The 17,704-nt window shown below is 33.3% G+C and overlaps 2 protein-coding genes across 2 annotated transcripts in view; both read right to left on the bottom strand.

Moving 5' to 3' along the window:
* LOC139502844 (uncharacterized) overlaps positions 1-17,704 on the bottom strand; it is a 72,833-nt gene that overhangs the window by 44,115 nt on the left and 11,014 nt on the right. The window contains exons 2-4 of the mRNA XM_071292472.1: positions 6,003-6,348; positions 4,778-4,826; positions 4,171-4,358 (exon numbers count right to left, since the gene is read on the bottom strand). Coding sequence (XP_071148573.1) covers positions 4,171-4,358; positions 4,778-4,826; positions 6,003-6,252 — 487 coding nt within the window. The 5' untranslated portion in view covers positions 6,253-6,348. The remainder of the gene's footprint in view (positions 1-4,170; positions 4,359-4,777; positions 4,827-6,002; positions 6,349-17,704) is intronic.
* Positions 16,091-17,671, bottom strand: LOC139502681 (major royal jelly protein 5-like). Its single transcript, XM_071292214.1, has 2 exons — positions 17,046-17,671; positions 16,091-16,377 (listed from the first exon to the last, which is right to left on the bottom strand). Exons 1-2 carry the CDS (start codon positions 17,669-17,671, stop codon positions 16,122-16,124), a joined length of 882 nt encoding a protein of 293 aa, XP_071148315.1. The 3' UTR covers positions 16,091-16,121.

The following is a 17,704-nucleotide window of genomic DNA, read 5'->3' as shown; positions in this document are numbered from 1 at the left end:
CTTTAAATCTTGAATTATGCACAAAATGTTATTAACAAAAGAAATTTTACGTCGAAACCATGTAAGTATAGCTAATACTGTTGTAATTAAAGCGGGAATAATTATCATTTTGGTGGGAAAAGAGTTGCACAAAACATAGTCACTAGTTTAAAATGCTAATTAAATATAAAAGGAATACATCTTCGTTGGGATAAGTGGTTTCTAGATGACAAAAAAACATCCGAGGATTCCGTGAACACATCAATTGTATCACTTACCTAACAGATTTGTCTAAATTATCATTATTCGGATCGTCGTCTGAGTCCATCGTAGGAAAATCGCCGAAAGTCGCCGTTGGTTTTGGTGGCAGTATCCGTTTCCGCCAGAAGTGGCCGTTATGGTTATGCACCGTGATATATAGACCATTATTTGTCTAATAAAATATGCTTCTAGGACAATCCGTCAGTGTCTTTTTTTTTTAGAGAGAGCCTTATGAAGATGTCAATGGTAGGATATGCATCATGTATAAATGACTAAGGCTTATTTGAGGGGTGGTCGGAGGGTCCTGATCCCGACATCCCGCGCTTAAAACCATGAAATTCAGAGATGCAGAGTTAAAAGAAATGCATATATCCCGAAATCACGAAATCGAAAAATATATTCCCGGATCCAGTAAGGATCAATCCCCAAATCCCGAGCTTAAAAACACACGATCCCGACGCCCCAAAAAATGCTCGCCTACTCTTAATCTTTACCTTACTTTCATTTTTGCCAAATCACTATTTTCCCTTTCAACAATAAATTTTTATGCCCCATTTATGGGCATTATGTTTTCAGGCTAGTCTGTCCGTCCGTACGTTCGTCCATTCGTCCGTCCGTCCATGTCTGTCCCGCTTCTGGTTATAGTTTTTGGTCGAGGTAGTTTTAGATGAAGTTAAGCATGTTTTACTTATTTTAATATATATGCAAGTGGTATGACCCCTTAAGAAGTAAACATTTCAAAGAAAACAGTAGACAGCATGTTTTACTTATTTTAATATATATGCAAGTGGTATGACCCCTTAAGTAGCAAAACATTTCAAAGAAAACAGTAGACAGAATCAGGGCCGACATTCTATCCTAACATATAGAATACAGATAGTCTCTATACATTAAAGTAGTATAATCGTAGTTAACAGGTCGATAAACGCGAAAAATAATTATCTTCTCTAAGGAGGTATAATAGTTGTGGTTCTTGCGATCTAAACACCGTGATATGAAACGCGAAAAATAATTGTCCTCTCTAAGGAGGTATAATATTTGTGATATGGAGAACGCTCTGAATGGCTTATTTTTTCCTCCATTTTTGTTATCCATCATACGATTGGTTGTACTTGTGTCAAATATTATACTTATTTTAATAAATATATATACACAACTGGTATGACCGCTTTTAAAAAAATAGTAAATATTTCAAAGAAAACAGAAGACAGCATACAGAGAGTCTCTATATATTAAAGTATCATAATCGTAGTTTACATATAGATAAACGCGAAAAATAATTATTGTCCTCTATAAGGAGATATAATAGTTGTGGTTCATACGATCTAAGCCCCATGCTATGGAGAACGCTCTGATTGGCTTATTTATTTTTCATATTTAGTATCATACGATTGGTTGTATTTGTGCATCTTTCAAACCGGAAATCTAATCTATGACTAAAAGTTAATCCGAGGACGGAATTATATCCGGACTCCTTTTTTGTCGTTTTTCTCCAAAAATAACTCAATCTGAATAATCATAAGAATGGATGACAAATGCGACTATGCATGTTACCTATAGGACACAGAGGCATGATGATTGATTTATTGTGGAAAGAAGAGAAGCGACACCAAAAATGAGGTCTTCTCGTTTAATAGTATAGATATGCACAAGCACATTTGTACTTAAAAAATGGTTTTTAATGTCCTAACATTGAGGGGGTATCCCTAGGTGTTGTTCCCAACCGGATAAAGGTCCTTCTTTGTGTATAATTTTAAATTGGAAAAGTCAACAACTATTTAGTATCCTTACAAATGAAAATAATTCCTGGTCTTACAACTACATGTTTTCTGCTGATATAATAACTAGAATCATGCAAATAAACTTAAAAAAAGGCATGTAAGCTCATCTTACAAATATGACACTTTTTCTAGACCACAAAACAGCACGCGCAAAATAGTCGTTGCAAAGAATTGTAACCTTTAAAATTGTTGTCGCGCACTAAAACCCCCATGGGCACTTTCAAAAGTTGGCAGGTATGCAACAGTTGTATTTTCAACACTGTAGGCAGACATATCCGCCTCAAATTTGAATACAAAGAATATGATATAAAATGTGTACAACATTGTAAATATCTAGGTGTGTATTTAAGTGCTTCGGGTAAATTCTACTTTGCTCAGAATGAATCATACAAGAAAGCTTAAAAGGCATATTTTAAACTTAGAAAAAAATTATTATCTCTAAATCCTAAATAGTTTATACATGTTTTTGATCATAATATAAAGCTTATTCTTCTTTGTGGAAGTGAAATTTCAGGAGCTCATTCAATCCCTTGATATATATAGCAAAATTTGGGGATATGGAAACCACTTAATTTGCATTGATAAATTTTATTCAAATTTAACTTGTGAAAAGCTACACGGAAAATTTTGTAAATTAATTCTGGATGTGCACAAAAAAAAATTTTTGCAGCCTTATGAGTCGGTTTCCACTGTACCTTGAATTAGTTAAGTCTATTTTGAATTATTGGTCTACACTAGAAAATTTTAAAAGACTCATTTTCTTTAATGCAAGATGCATACCAGCATTCAAAAACTTTAATTTCACAGTATTAATCGTCCTCCAAACCTTAGACTATGCCAGAAATGTAGAATTCTGGTAATCTTGAAAATGAAGTTCATTTTCAATATAACTACATGTAACACAGACATTATTTCTGAATCATGTTCTAATTTCATTAATTTTTATTTGTAAGAGAAATTGCTAAGGATGTTGTCTTGTGATAACTCAACTGTATTAAAAGAGTTGTGCATATTCCTGGTAAAACACTGCAAATAGCAGATTTATATTCCATGTTTCGCTAAATTAGCTATTGCTTTGATTTAAAAAAAAAAAATTGTTAATTGACCGGATTCAGTTTCTCGATTTATTTTATTCATCTGCTTCTGAAACGGGGAGGATTGTTGTTATTGTCTATCGCCATCAACAGTATATCCTTGAGCACCGTCTCATGGTCTCTTCTGCAGATGAAAATATTTCCGTCTTTATAGATAATAATTTAAGTCTGTTCAAACTTTACTTTTGACATAGAAATAATAATGGTAATAAGGAAGGAAGAGAAAAGGGTACTTTTAATGTATTTTCTTATTAATGCTTTTTTCATTTGTCTATAATTATAATATCTGTCGCGTTATACAATAAACAATGTCTCATGTTTGTTGCTTATACTATCATTATTGGTAAATACCCCCTGTCATGCCTTGTGAGACCCTGATTGGAAAAATAAAATATTTGATTTGATTTATTTGATTTGTATTCAAATTTTAACGTCGGTATCAATAAATATTTACGGGAAATATGCAACTTACTACCATTGTCATAAACTCTAAATAGTTGAAAAGAAATTGATAAAACATATTTATAAACGCTAACCGAGCCCCTATTGCCGTGAGACAAACTCAACAAACAGTTATGGATGAATTGACGGACCGGTCTTCCTTTAAAAGTTACGGTCATCCTTTACAAATTACGGTCATCTTTTAGCCAATTACGGTCAGCCTTGTTATGAATCGCTGATCCTGTTACGGTCATCTCGATTAGGATTTACGGTCATCTTAGCGATTTTTTCAAACCCAATTTCAACTTTCATACACATTTCTCAGTAGTTATTTGTTGATTCCATGTGAATCTTTTATATATTTACATCGTACCAATGTATGCTTTGTAAAGAAAATGATATAGAAACACTTAAACAGACAATACAAATATTGACCTAATTTTTCATCCGACATCTTGGGATGACCGTGAATGCAGTTACGGTCATCAGCTTTACCCCAGTGAAAACAGAGTTGGTCATTTAACTTATGTCTTCCCCTATTCTTGCTTTTTTCTGCACTTTATGACAATTCTTCATTTTAAAATGTGTCTGTTGTAGATCAGTAATTACTGTACCTATTATTTGGCTGAGTAATTCCCATTCCTCTGAACTGAGTGTTGCCTTGAGTTGATCTTTATGATCCCGGATAGACTGGACAAAACCACCTTTGTATTCCCTGTCTACGAAGTCTTCAATAGCCCTGGGTACAGTATAGAGTATAATAAAGGCTGCCTGTAAAAGGTTGTCTTCCTCTGATAATATTCTGTAAATATAGAATATCTGTAATAACTTGTTATGTTAAGGAGGAGGTGTGCTGAGAAACTTGTTGAAGTGTAATAAAATATCTCTGAGAAATTCCACAATATTATTGATGTAAATTTAGACAGTGGATTGATTTGTTTTCGATTCTTTCAAATTATGTGGTGTTTTGAGATCTTAGAAACTATCTTAAATTTTTAACATAAATTTAAAATGTGTTACTGTACTTAACTTCGTCTTCTCAACAAAATACTGTTATAAACGGTTCATCAAACTTGTCGTATATTCTACGGTTGATTTAATGATTTGGAAAACAAAACTTTGTGATCTTTCACTGCAGAAGGTTTTTACTACATTAATCATGTTAATTGTTCAGTTTTTAACCAACATTTTAAATCACTGGTAAATATTAAAACAACTTACGGTTGAGATTCAATCGACGGGATATGTGTACTTCTCCTCCCTTCAAATTCTGTAATAAAAATAATAATACATCATACATGTCATACTTATTATTTAGTTCTACAAAGTTACTTATTACTTGTAACATCTCATGAATCAAGAAAATATATATTAAAATTCCTTTCTTGATCATATATCATTTGCCAAAAAAATATATATATATTACAAAATCTTTATAGCCATAAATAGAATAAACAAAATACTAAGCTCTGATGGAAAATAGAGCCATTGTTTCCATTGATAATAGTATTCTCTCCAAAACAACAATTTTAAAACTGCAAATGTATTTGACTCAATCTTATTATATATTTTCAACAACAAGAAATAATTTTAATGAACTGTTGACACAAAGACATGTCTCGACTGTCGGCATAAAATTTAGAAAAAAGACCATTTGATGGGCAGCTCCATTACTAAGTAAGACAAAGTCCCTAATTTCTACTATCATTATTTCTGTTATTTCTTACTAATCATACTTTATAGGCCGCACCCCTGTATGGCAGGTTAAATTTAGGAGAATAAAACCGCGGACTATAGAAGCCTTAAGTCGGTAGCTGACAGAGCTTTGTAATAGTCGTCAAACTGATATGTACTGATAGTAAAAAGTAAAATCACAAAAATACTGAACTCAGAGGAAAATCAATTCCGAAAATCCATAATCACATGGCAAAATCAAATAACAAAACGCATCAAAAATGAATGGACAAGAACTGTCATATTCCTGACTTGGTACAGGCATTTTCAAATGTAGAAAATTTTTATGCAACTGTATGTATTTAAATCATTTATTTATCGCAAGTAGTTCATATATTTTGAGCAAAAAACCTATTATTAGAAATTGCAAATTAATTGAAAGTCACTGAACCATGGCCAGAGGACAGGGCTTAAACATAGTTGTCAATCTGATATGTATTGATAGCAATGAAACTTCACACAAAATTTCATTGATCTATCACCAGTAGTTCCTATCAAACTAACTTAACCAGAAAAACTTCACATTTAAATTTTCTAATTAATTGAAATCTCTATTCCATGAAAATTGTTGGTGTAAAATGAAATAAAAGTTTTAGAGGAGAAGATTTTAAAGATTTGTTTTAGATGTCCTCAAGCTGAAAAATGAAATTGTTGTATTGACTCAAACTAAATCTGTTTGTATTCGTAAAGAAAAAATAACATGAATAAATACCTGTCTTAGAACTAGATATTGACTGTAAATCTGTCGGACTATTTTGAGACGAATCTGTGTCTGCCTCATCTACTGATTGGACCACATCTTCACCATATTCTGTCATTCTTATCTGAGAACAGTCTACGGTGTCTGCCTCATCGTCTGACTGGACCACATCTTTACGACACTCTGTCATTCTCAACAGAGAACTGTGTACGGTGTCTGCCTCATCTACTGACTGGACCACGTCTTCACCAGATTCTGTCATTCCCAACAGAGACCCCTCAATGTTGTCTCTCTCGTATACTGAATGGACAAACTGCACATATGGCTCTGTAAGTTTGGGTTAGGATATCCATGTTTTCTATATTCAAATAAAAATTCAAGATTACCATGATATCAGAAAAATTAACTCAAAAGTTTACGACTTATATGATGACTTCATGGACTAAGTATATTTGATGAATACAAGAGGATGTGGGTATTTGTCTATGAGACAGCAACCCAATGACACAAATAACTAAAATATCAAGTGATTAGCCGTCTTGGTTCTCTAGCATATGTCTAGACTAGGTGAGCTAAAAAAACAAGTGAACAGCCGACTTGGTTCTCTAGCATGTCTAGGTCAGGTGAGCTAAAAAATCAAGTGAACAGCCGACTTGGTCCTCTAGCATGTCTAGGTCAGGTGAGCTAAACAATCAAGTGACTAGATCACTTGATCATCTAGCATGTCTAGGCCAGGTGAGCTAAACAATTAAGTGAATAGCCTACTTGGTCCTCTAGCATGTCTAGGTCAGGTGTGCTAATCAATCAAGTGACTAGATCACTTGATCATCTAGCATGTCTAGGCCAGGTGAGCTAAACAATTAAGTGAATAGCCTACTTGGTCCTCTAGCATGTCTAGGTCAGGTGAGCTAAACAATCAAGTGACTAGATCACTTGATCATCTAATATGTCTAGGCCAGGTGAGCTAAACAATTAAGTGAATAGCCTACTTGGTCCTCTAGCATGTCTAGGTCAGGTGTGCTAATCAAGCAAGTGACTAGATCACTTGATCATCTAGCATGTCTAGGCAAGGTGAGCTAAACAATTAAGTGAATAGTCCACTCGGTCCTCTAGCATGTCTAAGACAGGTGTGCTAAACAATCAAGTGAATAGTCCACTTGGTTCTCTAGTATGTCTAGGCCAGGTGAGCTAAACAATCAAGTGAATAGCTCTATTGGTCCTCTAACATGTCTAGGGCCAGGTGATTTAAACAATCAAGTGCAGTCCACTTGGTCCTCTATCATGTCTAAGACAGGTGTGCTAAACAATCAAGTGAATGGCTCTCTTGGTCCTCTAGCATGTCATGCATGTCTAGGCCAGGTGAGCTAGATCTTCCATCAATTTCTTCATTTTCCATCAACACTTGATGGAAATTTGATGGTACTTGATGGAATTCCATCCCAAACCAAAAAAAATCATGAAAGGATGATGGAAATTAGGAATATTTTTTCCATCAGCCTTCTTTTGATGGAAAATTTGATGGCATCTTTAACCCCTGATGGAAAATTGGATGGCATTTTTACCATTTGATGGAAAATTGGATGGAATTTTTACCCCCTGATGGAAAATATGATGGCACTTATTCAATCTGATGGTAAATAGGATGGAAATGAAAAAAGTTTGATGGAAATTAATTGGACTTAAAACATTTTCTTTGATGGAAAGAGGGATGGAATTTAGACTCTGTCATTTTTCTTGATGGAAAAAAACTTAGAAATTTTTCCAGCACAGGTGTCAGGTGCCAATCTGTTTTTCTTTAACCTTTGTGTACAGGATGTGACATCATAAATAAACACAGAGTGATAGGCCCAATGAGGATATAGCACATGTTTTTATGCATTCTTCTGCAATATCTCTAACTCATAACATAAAGATAAACTACAAACAATAAATAAATATTTTTTATATAATTTATAGCAATTATGCAAGATTTAGTTAATTAACAGTATTTATTTGGGGCACATTTCAAAGGAATCAAATTGTCACAAGACCCTACACAACCTCAACAAATCAACAAATTCAAATTTGAACTTTTATGAACATGCAGACAAGAAGCAAAGATGTCTTCTGTCATTAACAAATTATGAATTTTACAATGGATTTAGATCAAAATGTTCTTATTAATTCTATTGACTGGGATTGAAAAGTGCAGATGTATTCTTCTGATGACATAATTGTCTCTTGGATCTAGGAAGATTTAGTGTGTACACATGTTCTGGATTAAATCTTTTGGTAAGTACAGTGTATTAGAATTTCCACCATTTTGAATATATGTGCATGCTCTTATAGGTTACAATACACCATTAGATTTTATGGGCGCAACATGGTATTCAGAATTAAGAGTATGGCTAATCCTGATTGGTCGATATGTGCGCCCATAATTTTTTATTTTTAGAGACTTCGTGCGCTCTGCTTTATACAAAAGGCAAAATAAAAATTATTCCGTAGCCCTAAAGGCACTGAGATGACTTTTCAACGCTAGGACAAGACACGTATTTTTAAGGGCAAAATTGATAGGCATGGGAGATAAGTACAAAATACGCTAAGAAAAGCAACGCGAACCTATATTTTTGGGACCAAAAAATACTGTCCTAATAACTTTTCTTTGATTCTAGCAAGGTTTCGTTAAAAAAATCAACTTTCTAAAGTCTGTATCTCGAAAAAGGCTACCATTGTCGCCTATGGGGAAATTAATTGTTTATTTCAATCTATAGTTCAAAGTTAAGTGACATTTAAAATGTTTTATTAGCTTTTCAGAGTCAAGAGAGAAAAACTATACCATAGATTTACAAAAATTATTAATCAAGAAGATGTGGTATACATGGTAATTTTGCCAGTGAGACAACTATCAACAAGAGACCAAACATTTTGCCAAATGACACAAAAAATGTGCATATACATATATCATAAAATTGTGTAAGACAGGAATCATATTTTGTATCATTTTAAAACAATATTTACATGTTTTTTAAAATTATTTAGTACTTAATTCCAATAAAATAATTTTGCTATAAAATTAGAGATCTGTGGTATGACTGACAATTATACATTTAATATATCCACAGATGACAAGTAACTAATAACCTTACTTTATGTCTTTACAATGTTAACTTTTCTAATTTATCATGTTTATAATATGCTAGATTCTTTTACTTTTATTTTGCAGAATTTGCCAATATCAACTAATTCAACTTTAGGGACAGAGATTCCAATGGGACACTGAACCAACACATGTAACTGGACTAACTATATAGACGACAGAGAACAAATATTGTTTGATGACATCACAGAAAATGCCATATATGGAAAGATTTTCAAATTCCATCTGATGGTCAATTCTCCATCAAGTTTCCATGCACTTTACATGTAATGGAAAATATTCCATCAATTATCCATCAGATGGCAAAAATACCATCAATTATCCATCAGATGGAAATTATGCCATCAATTATCCATCAGATGGAAATTATGCCATCAATTTTCCACCATCATGAACACAAATTCCATCAAAAAATTTCCATCAACCATTTTCCATCATTGATGGAAAGTTGATGGAAAGCTGTTCCAATACTCCATCAACATGATGGAATTTGTTCCATCACAAAATTCCATCATGTTTTGATGGAAAATCTAGGAAAGGGATACAATCAAGTGAAGTCTATTGGTCCTCTGGCATGTCTAGGTCAGGTGAGCTATACAATCAAGTGAATAGCCCACGGTCCTCTGGCATGTCTAGGCCAGGTGAGATAAACAATCAAGTGAATCGGTCACTTGGTCCTCTAGCATGTCTAGGCCAGGTCAGCTAAAAACTCAAGTGCAAAATGTGTAGAGTCAGAAGTTAGTTTTATCAAATAGTTCTGTAATTAGATCTATGAATATTGCTTTTATTGATTTGAATTTGTTGTAGTAAATTCATGAAATTACACAAGAACAGAGTCAACTAGACATTATTGAGAAGGGAGCCTTCTCTGAAGGCCCCACTGTGAATAACATGTGGTAAAAAATTTGTATCTTTACCATACATTTTGCCATAGGACATGGGGTTGTCAACTGGAACCAAAGTTTTTGACCTTGACCGTTGACCTAGGAAGTTGTACATACATTATGACACACCCTCTGGTGTTGGTTAATATACATGTCAAGTATCAAGTATGTAATTATAACGGTTCTCAAGATATAGGGCGGACACAATCTTTACCATAGGACATGGGGTTGTCAACTGAAAAAGATTTTGACCTTGACCTTTGACCTAGAAAGTTGTACATACATTATGACACACCCTCTGGTGTTGGTTAATATACATGTCAAGCATAAAGTATGAAATTATAATGGTTCTCTAGATATAGAACAGACACAATTTTTTACGGATGGACAGAGGGACAGATAGACCGACGGACGGACGGACGGACAGACTGGTCACTATAGGGCGACCCGCCATTAGCCGGGGCCCTAATAACTAAAATAAACTGTTAACATGGAGATGTGTCTTGATATGCAAATGTTGAAATTAAAATAGTAATACTTTAATATGTAAGTTATGCAAATATTCAAAGTCAATGAACCAAGACTGAAAGTACAGTGCTAAACAATCTCCATGGAAATGAGATGTGCCAATGCTGGTACAATTGCATACCAAATTCCACTGAAACCTCATAAGTCGTTCCCTTTAAACAAACCTCAACACTAACCTAGGGTGAGGGCTTATATAATCTCCATGGACATGATGGAAATGAACCTTGCTATAAATGCCAATCCAATTGCATACCAAATATCATTGACTTAACATATATATGATAAGTGGTTCATCTTAAAGTGAATTAATCACAAACTAATACATGTAAACTAAGCAAAAGTTTCAAAGTCAATAGACCATGACTGAGAGGGCGGGGCCAAATAATTTCCATGGAAATGAGATATGCCAATGCTTATACAACTGCATACCAAATATCATTGACCTACCACTAGTGGTTCCCCATAAACTGACCTAATCACAAACTAATACATGTAAACTAAGAATAGTTTCAAAGTCAATAGACCATGACTGAGGGGGTAGGACCAAATAATCTCCATGAAAATGAGATGTGCCAAGGCTAATACAACTGCAAACCAAATATCATTGACCTACCACTAGCATGACTAGTGGTTAACCATAAACTAAACCTAATCACAAAGTAATACATTATTGACGCTGTCGCCCCCGCCACCACTGCAGCCGATGCCTGACACACAGGGACTAGACTTGGGAATTTCAAGCTGGGAGCCGACCAGATATTTCATAATTAGTTTCTATATGTTCAACTGAAATATACCTGAAAGTTTAGGGGCCCAGCTCAAAATCTAAGAGCCATGGGCAATTGGCATGACCGGGCTCCCTTTAAGTTTTGTCCCTGAGTCACAGCGTACCTATGTCTTGCTTTTTGACTCAATCAAGACAAAACAAAAAGGACTTTCTTTTGTTCGTTGAAACAATTTATAAATATCTTACAGAAATGAAGGCTTCAGAGCAAATGCAATGTGATTTCAGTATAATATAATAAATTTTTCAAAGGGGCATAAATTAAACTCGTTAAAATTATTTGATCAGCACTTATTTTCAAAGTGTCAAAGACATTGCTGATATAAACCTTTGATGTAAGTTTCATAAAATTATGGCAAGAATTAACTATGTTATTTTCCATATAATCAATATTTCCAAAGGGCATAACTCTTTCAGAAATTATTGATCATCACTGATTTCCGAACTTGTCAAAGACATTGATGACAGTCAAAGGTACTACTTGTACTAGTTATTTTTATTTACTTGAAGAAGTAAATAATAATATATAGATATAAGAAGATGTGGTATGAGTGCAAATGAGACAACTCTCCATCCAAGTCACAATTTGTAAATTTTTAAGTAAACCATTTAATATAGGTCAAATAGATATAGGCAGATGTGGTATGAGTGCCAATGAGACAACTCTCCATCCAAATAACAATTTATAAAAGTAAACCATTATTATAGGTCAAGGTATGGCCTTCAACACGGAGCCTTCGCTCACACCGACCAGCAAGCTATAAAGGGCCCCAAAAATTAGTAATGTAAAACCATTCAAACGGGAAAACCAACGGTCTAATCTATATAAAAACGAGAAACGAGAATCACGTATGAACTACATAAACAAACAACAACTACGGTACATCAGATTCCTGACTTAGGACAGGTGCAAACATTTGCAGCGGGATTAAACGTTTTGATGGTACCAAACCTTCTTCCTTTTCTGAAACAATAGTATAACATCACAACATAGAAAAACACACTATAAAATATCAATTGGAAGGCTTAACTCAATCATAAAACGCAAATTAACACCCAATGAGCGAATAAATTTGATCTTTGATAATACCTCAATGCAAATTCATAGTTAATAAAATTTATAAGGGATAAATAATTAAGGTCAAAAGTAAATAAACAGGTTTAAACAAAATTAAAGTAAAATACCACTATGAAATATTAAACAATTTATAGAAAATCATCACTTTTGAATCCTGTTATCTATGATGAGTTTATCATGTTTATTGAAAAAAGCTGCATCATATCCTACACAGGTAAATGAAAATAAGTTTGTTATTACGTATACTTGATCGACTGTGTGTATAAATCTTTCGTTTAGGAATACCAAGAAATTTCTTTAATATCAATAAAACTAATCTAACACTTGGTACATATGGGGTGAATATCAACAATAAAACTATACAATTAGAGCTAGATAAAACTTCCTCACAGTACAGGTACAAGAACAGTATTTAAGGAGAAATGAAATAATTTTGATGTTCATAGTACAAAGAAGTGAAAATTAGTAGGAATTCCAAATAATCAAAGCTGGTATATAGACAAGATCCATATTAACATAAAATAACAAAAAGCTTTACAAATAGTATCAACAGGTCAAATTAACAAGAAAGTACGATTTGAGAGTACTTGCAGTTACTGACAGCTAGTTACAAGCCAAAACAATTAATAATAAAAAATCATGCATCAAACATATTGTTCAAAATGACAAAGGGATCAGAGACTAAAATCAACTAAAACACATCCCAGGGATTTAGTATTTTAACGTCATGAACAGCCAAAGAAGACATGATTTGTGCAATGCCAAAAATAAATGTATCGACAGGTAGTAGGATATTTAGGAGTGACTTCTTTATAGATAAAAATGAACGTGTGTGTGTCTCTACACATCCCGTTTGAAAAGAAAATACCATTTAGACTCAAATAGTTATGTTTTAATTTGCTAATGACAAAGTACGGTCTTCAACACAGAGCCTTGGCTCACACCAAACAGCAAGCTATAAAGGGCCCCCAAAATGACTAGTGTAAAACACATTTCTACAGGTACAGCCATACTTATATAAGTAAATTTGTTATATTCATATTTTCTTATAACATGTATAAGGTTTGAATAATCTCCCCTTCATTGCCCTTCATTTTCTCAACAAAAAATATTTTTTTTACTAGTACTCTCCCTAAAATTCTGAAGTTTTGGGGATGTAAAAACATACCTTATATATCAGTGTATACAATTTTTCTCTGGTCAGCTCATAATTTTTTATTACAGTTCAACATTTCATCTCATTAATTCAACAAAGAAACTAATTGCGCAATGATCTTAAGTAATTGCGCAAGGTGTTCAACATACAGAGAAATGTCATTTTCATTGACCATGAAATTACACTTAAATGATAAGTAAAGACATCTGCAAAAGACAGACAATTAAAAATTTCATTAGAGCAAAAAAGTCCTAAGAAAAACAAAACAAGAATTAAAAGATAGTATGACTTTTTTACTTAATAAAAGTAAAAGAATCTGAATGTCTAAGGGACATAACTAAGCCATTAAAATAATTACCTATACAAGTAAATAAAATACTACCAAGTATCTTACAAAATTTACTTATATAAGTATATTAATATTTATATTAAAACTAAATAAAAATATCTTGTACAAGTGGTACCCCTGACAGGATGACATACACCAATAATATAAATTTCAGAAACATTTGGCAAGAATTGTACTTATATAAAGAGCCCTTATATGGAGATTTTTTTTATATAACAAGCATTCTGAGAGTATTGCATGACAATACATAGTCCCCTACTGGGTAAAAACTCATTATACTGGAAAAAAATGCTAACTTGTTCTATAACTTATCATGGTGTAAACAAAAAGAAAATATCAAGTCAATATCTTCAAGCATGACTAAAAACAGTGTGGAAAACTGATTATATGAGTGAATTTGGAAAACACTCTAACATTAGATATGATCAATGATTAATAGTTCTCTAAAATTAGATATGGATATATATATCTTTATTTCTCAACAAACCAAATTACAATGGTATAGAGATACACACAATAATTACATAGTGTATATGTACAGACATACAAAAATTATACGAAAGCAAGAGGGAGGTACATATCATATATTACGGTATACATATTAAACTAAATGATATCAAGACAAGTACATCAATTACCCAGGAGAGCCTAAATGAATATTTACAAGTCTTATAAATTTGCACAAGTTATTAAGATCAGAAAGATTTTTACTATTCATCAGTTCATTAAATTTCAATGCATTTGGTTGATTTCTATATTTTTTTCTCAAAAACTGTTTACGATCATCATTGAATAGACGTATTTACACTTGTATGCCAATTTGTCCGCCATTACATAAAATCACACAGGTTCCCGTAAACTTTGACATAACAATTCAAAACATTTGACGTCACTATAAAAAAGTGATTGTTGCTTGACGTCAGAAGGTTATTCGGAGGCGATCTAAGGTCATTTGGAGACAAAATTCAGCTTAATACCAAAAGTGTAAATGTATACGTTTATGAGACATTCCACAGTACAGTGTATATCTATTGTGAAAGATGTCCAAATTTTAAAGCGTAGCATATCTTTATTTTTTTTGTGCAGCCTGTAAGATTAATATATAAATAATTAAACTACGTTGTTAGGAACATAACTTATACCGTTTTGGGGCATTAAAACAGCATTTTCATTATAGTGGTTGAAAGGTAACGCACGTTACTTGACCGATCAATATTCAGTTTCTATTCAAATCAGAAGAATAAATCTCTATCAAATGATGATGACTAGCAATTTCCAACATAAATGAAACATTTATTGTGCATTTTTGTTAATATTTTTCAACCATAGACGTCTACTTTTATCTGTTGACATTGTGCTGGTAGTGTGGTCATACTTCATCTACATTGTTATACTTATAATGAGAATTACTGTTGATTAACTGATGAAATAAGTGAATCTGAAAAGTTAAGAAATGTTTCTGTAAAATGTTTAATATAAGCTAAAGAAAAGTCTGCAGAAACCCAACTATTTCATACAAAATAGTAACCTATGTTACGTTTGGCAATATAACAGACGTGATGTCAAAACACAACGTCTGTTACCTTTTTTTAGTATTTTCATTGTTATATTTGAACTAAACTTAGTGTTGAGATATTTTCTATTGCCAAATGTGGTATACAAACAAAGTACAATACCCATCATGCGGTTTTTAGCACAAACAGAGAAAAAAAAGATGACCAGGTATTAATTTTTGCCCATGAAATGTTAAGTGTATGTGAATATAATAGAAAAATAAGCTTGCCGAATCAATCAACATGTTTACCATATTAGCTTAATGAGACCTCAGCAAAAAACAATGGGTATAGTGGCAATGAAGGATGGATGAAAGCAAATAAACAAAATACCACCTTTATACTAGATCGACATTATAAAGTTTTTTACCATGATAGTTCACGTGTGGCAAATACTAATTTTATTTTCCAACCTAGGCTCAAATGTTTGAGCTTTTGCACTTGAGGCAATAGTACCAAACATAACACATATTGAATGGTACACATTCACTTGTGTATTGGAGCTGCAAACACAAAAGGGCCATCAAAAACCAAGGACAACAATAAGAAACGCCAACAAAAAGAACTACTTAGTAACTTGAATGATAGAATAATGTTGAAAGGATATATTTAGGTGTTACCACATTTTTTACTACTACACCCATTAATAATAATGAACAATTATGGACTATTCAAGCAATTGTGACACTGTGTTACCAGTAAACATAGTAAGTCAAATGAATGAAAACATTTAATTATCAAATTTAAAGTGAAAGAATGTCTTGTTGTTTTTTTCAGTCGTATTTGGTTTAGCGAGTCTTTGAACAATATGTTCCTCAGGTTCCTGTGATGAATCTTCCCTCGCTGGCCACTTGTAACCATATTTACACTTCTGCATGTATCGCAGTATATATTCTCTCTCAACAATATCAACGATCTGGAAAAAAGGCGAAAGATGTAATTTAAACAAAATAAAAAAAGTTGATGTGTAAGACTTTTATAAAAAAAACTTAACTTGTTTAAAGACTGACATTTTAGTCCAAACCAAAACAAAATCAAATTATTGAGAACATGTGTAATCAGTTTAGTTCCTCATCTAGCTTTCAGTTAATTAGTCAGCAAGATTTAGATAAAACATCAGTAATGACAAATAAAGTCCAATAAGACTAAACAATAGGCTCACCTATTATCACTGTACCAAAAATGAGTATTAAAACTTAAATCTGAAACATGCAATAACAAAGGACACCAAATGTGATTGATGTCAATAATTAATCTGCAAGAAAAATAAAAGAGAAAGAACATCAACGAAACACAATAAACAAATAACAATAACAAAGAACCTTTTTACCTCAGCAACAAAATTCTGTGTTTTTTTTTGTCCACATTGAAGTTTCACCAACACGAAATTTCCCACATCATGATGCATTAGCCTAAATTCATAACATAATTATTATAAAAAAAACCTTGACATACCATTTCAGTTAAATAATATATCACACAAATATTAAAACAAATCAAAAAGGAGAGAAGTTTACAATTTTTTTTTCAAATAAAACTTCATTTCAACAATATCAAAATTAATAAAGAATAATATTCCCTTACCTTTTGCAATCTGCTTTGTCTGTTGTCTCCAAGCCATCTACTTTCTCTGGAGTCACCATGCCATCTGCTTTCCCTGGGGTCACCATGCCATCTACCTTCTCTGTTGTCTCCACACCATTTGCTTCCTCTGTTGTCTCCATACCATCTGATTTCTCTGTTGTCTCCAAGCCATCTGATTTCTCTGTTGTCTCCAAGCCATCTACTTTCTCTGGAGTCACCATGCCATCTGCTTTCTCTGGAGTCACCATGCCATCTGCTTCCTCTGTTGTCTCCATACCATCTGACTTCCCTGTTGTTAACAAGCCACCTGCTTTCTCTGTTGTCCCAAAGCCATGTACTTTCTCTGGAGTCATCATGCCATCTGCTTTCTCTGGAGTCGCCTTGCCATATACTCTCTCTATTGTCTTCATACCATCTACTCTCTCTGTTGTCAACAAGCCATCTGATGTCTCTGTTGTCTCCACACCATTTGCTTCCTCTGTTGTCTCCATACCATCTGATTTCTCTGTTGTCTCCAAGCCATCTGATTTCTCTGTTGTCTCCAAGCCATCTACTTTCTCTGGAGTCACCATGCCATCTGCTTTCTCTGGAGTCACCATGCCATCTGCTTCCTCTGTTGTCTCCATACCATCTGACTTCCCTGTTGTTAACAAGCCACC

This window comes from Mytilus edulis, chromosome 14 (genome assembly GCF_963676685.1).
Source record: "Mytilus edulis chromosome 14, xbMytEdul2.2, whole genome shotgun sequence".
Lineage (NCBI taxonomy): Eukaryota > Metazoa > Mollusca > Bivalvia > Mytilida > Mytilidae > Mytilus > Mytilus edulis.
This window is presented reverse-complemented; position numbering and strand designations above follow the sequence as displayed.

Bases quoted from the DNA above. Each gene is read 5' to 3' on its own strand.
- LOC139502681 (XM_071292214.1), bottom strand. From the start codon at position 17,671: ATGGAGACAACAGAGGAAGCAGATGGCATGGTGACTCCAGAGAAAGCA. The intron at 16,378-17,045 runs GTAAGGGAATAT...CCTTTTTTCCAG, and splicing joins GACAAAGCAGATTGCAAAAG to ATCGTTGATATTGTTGAGAG.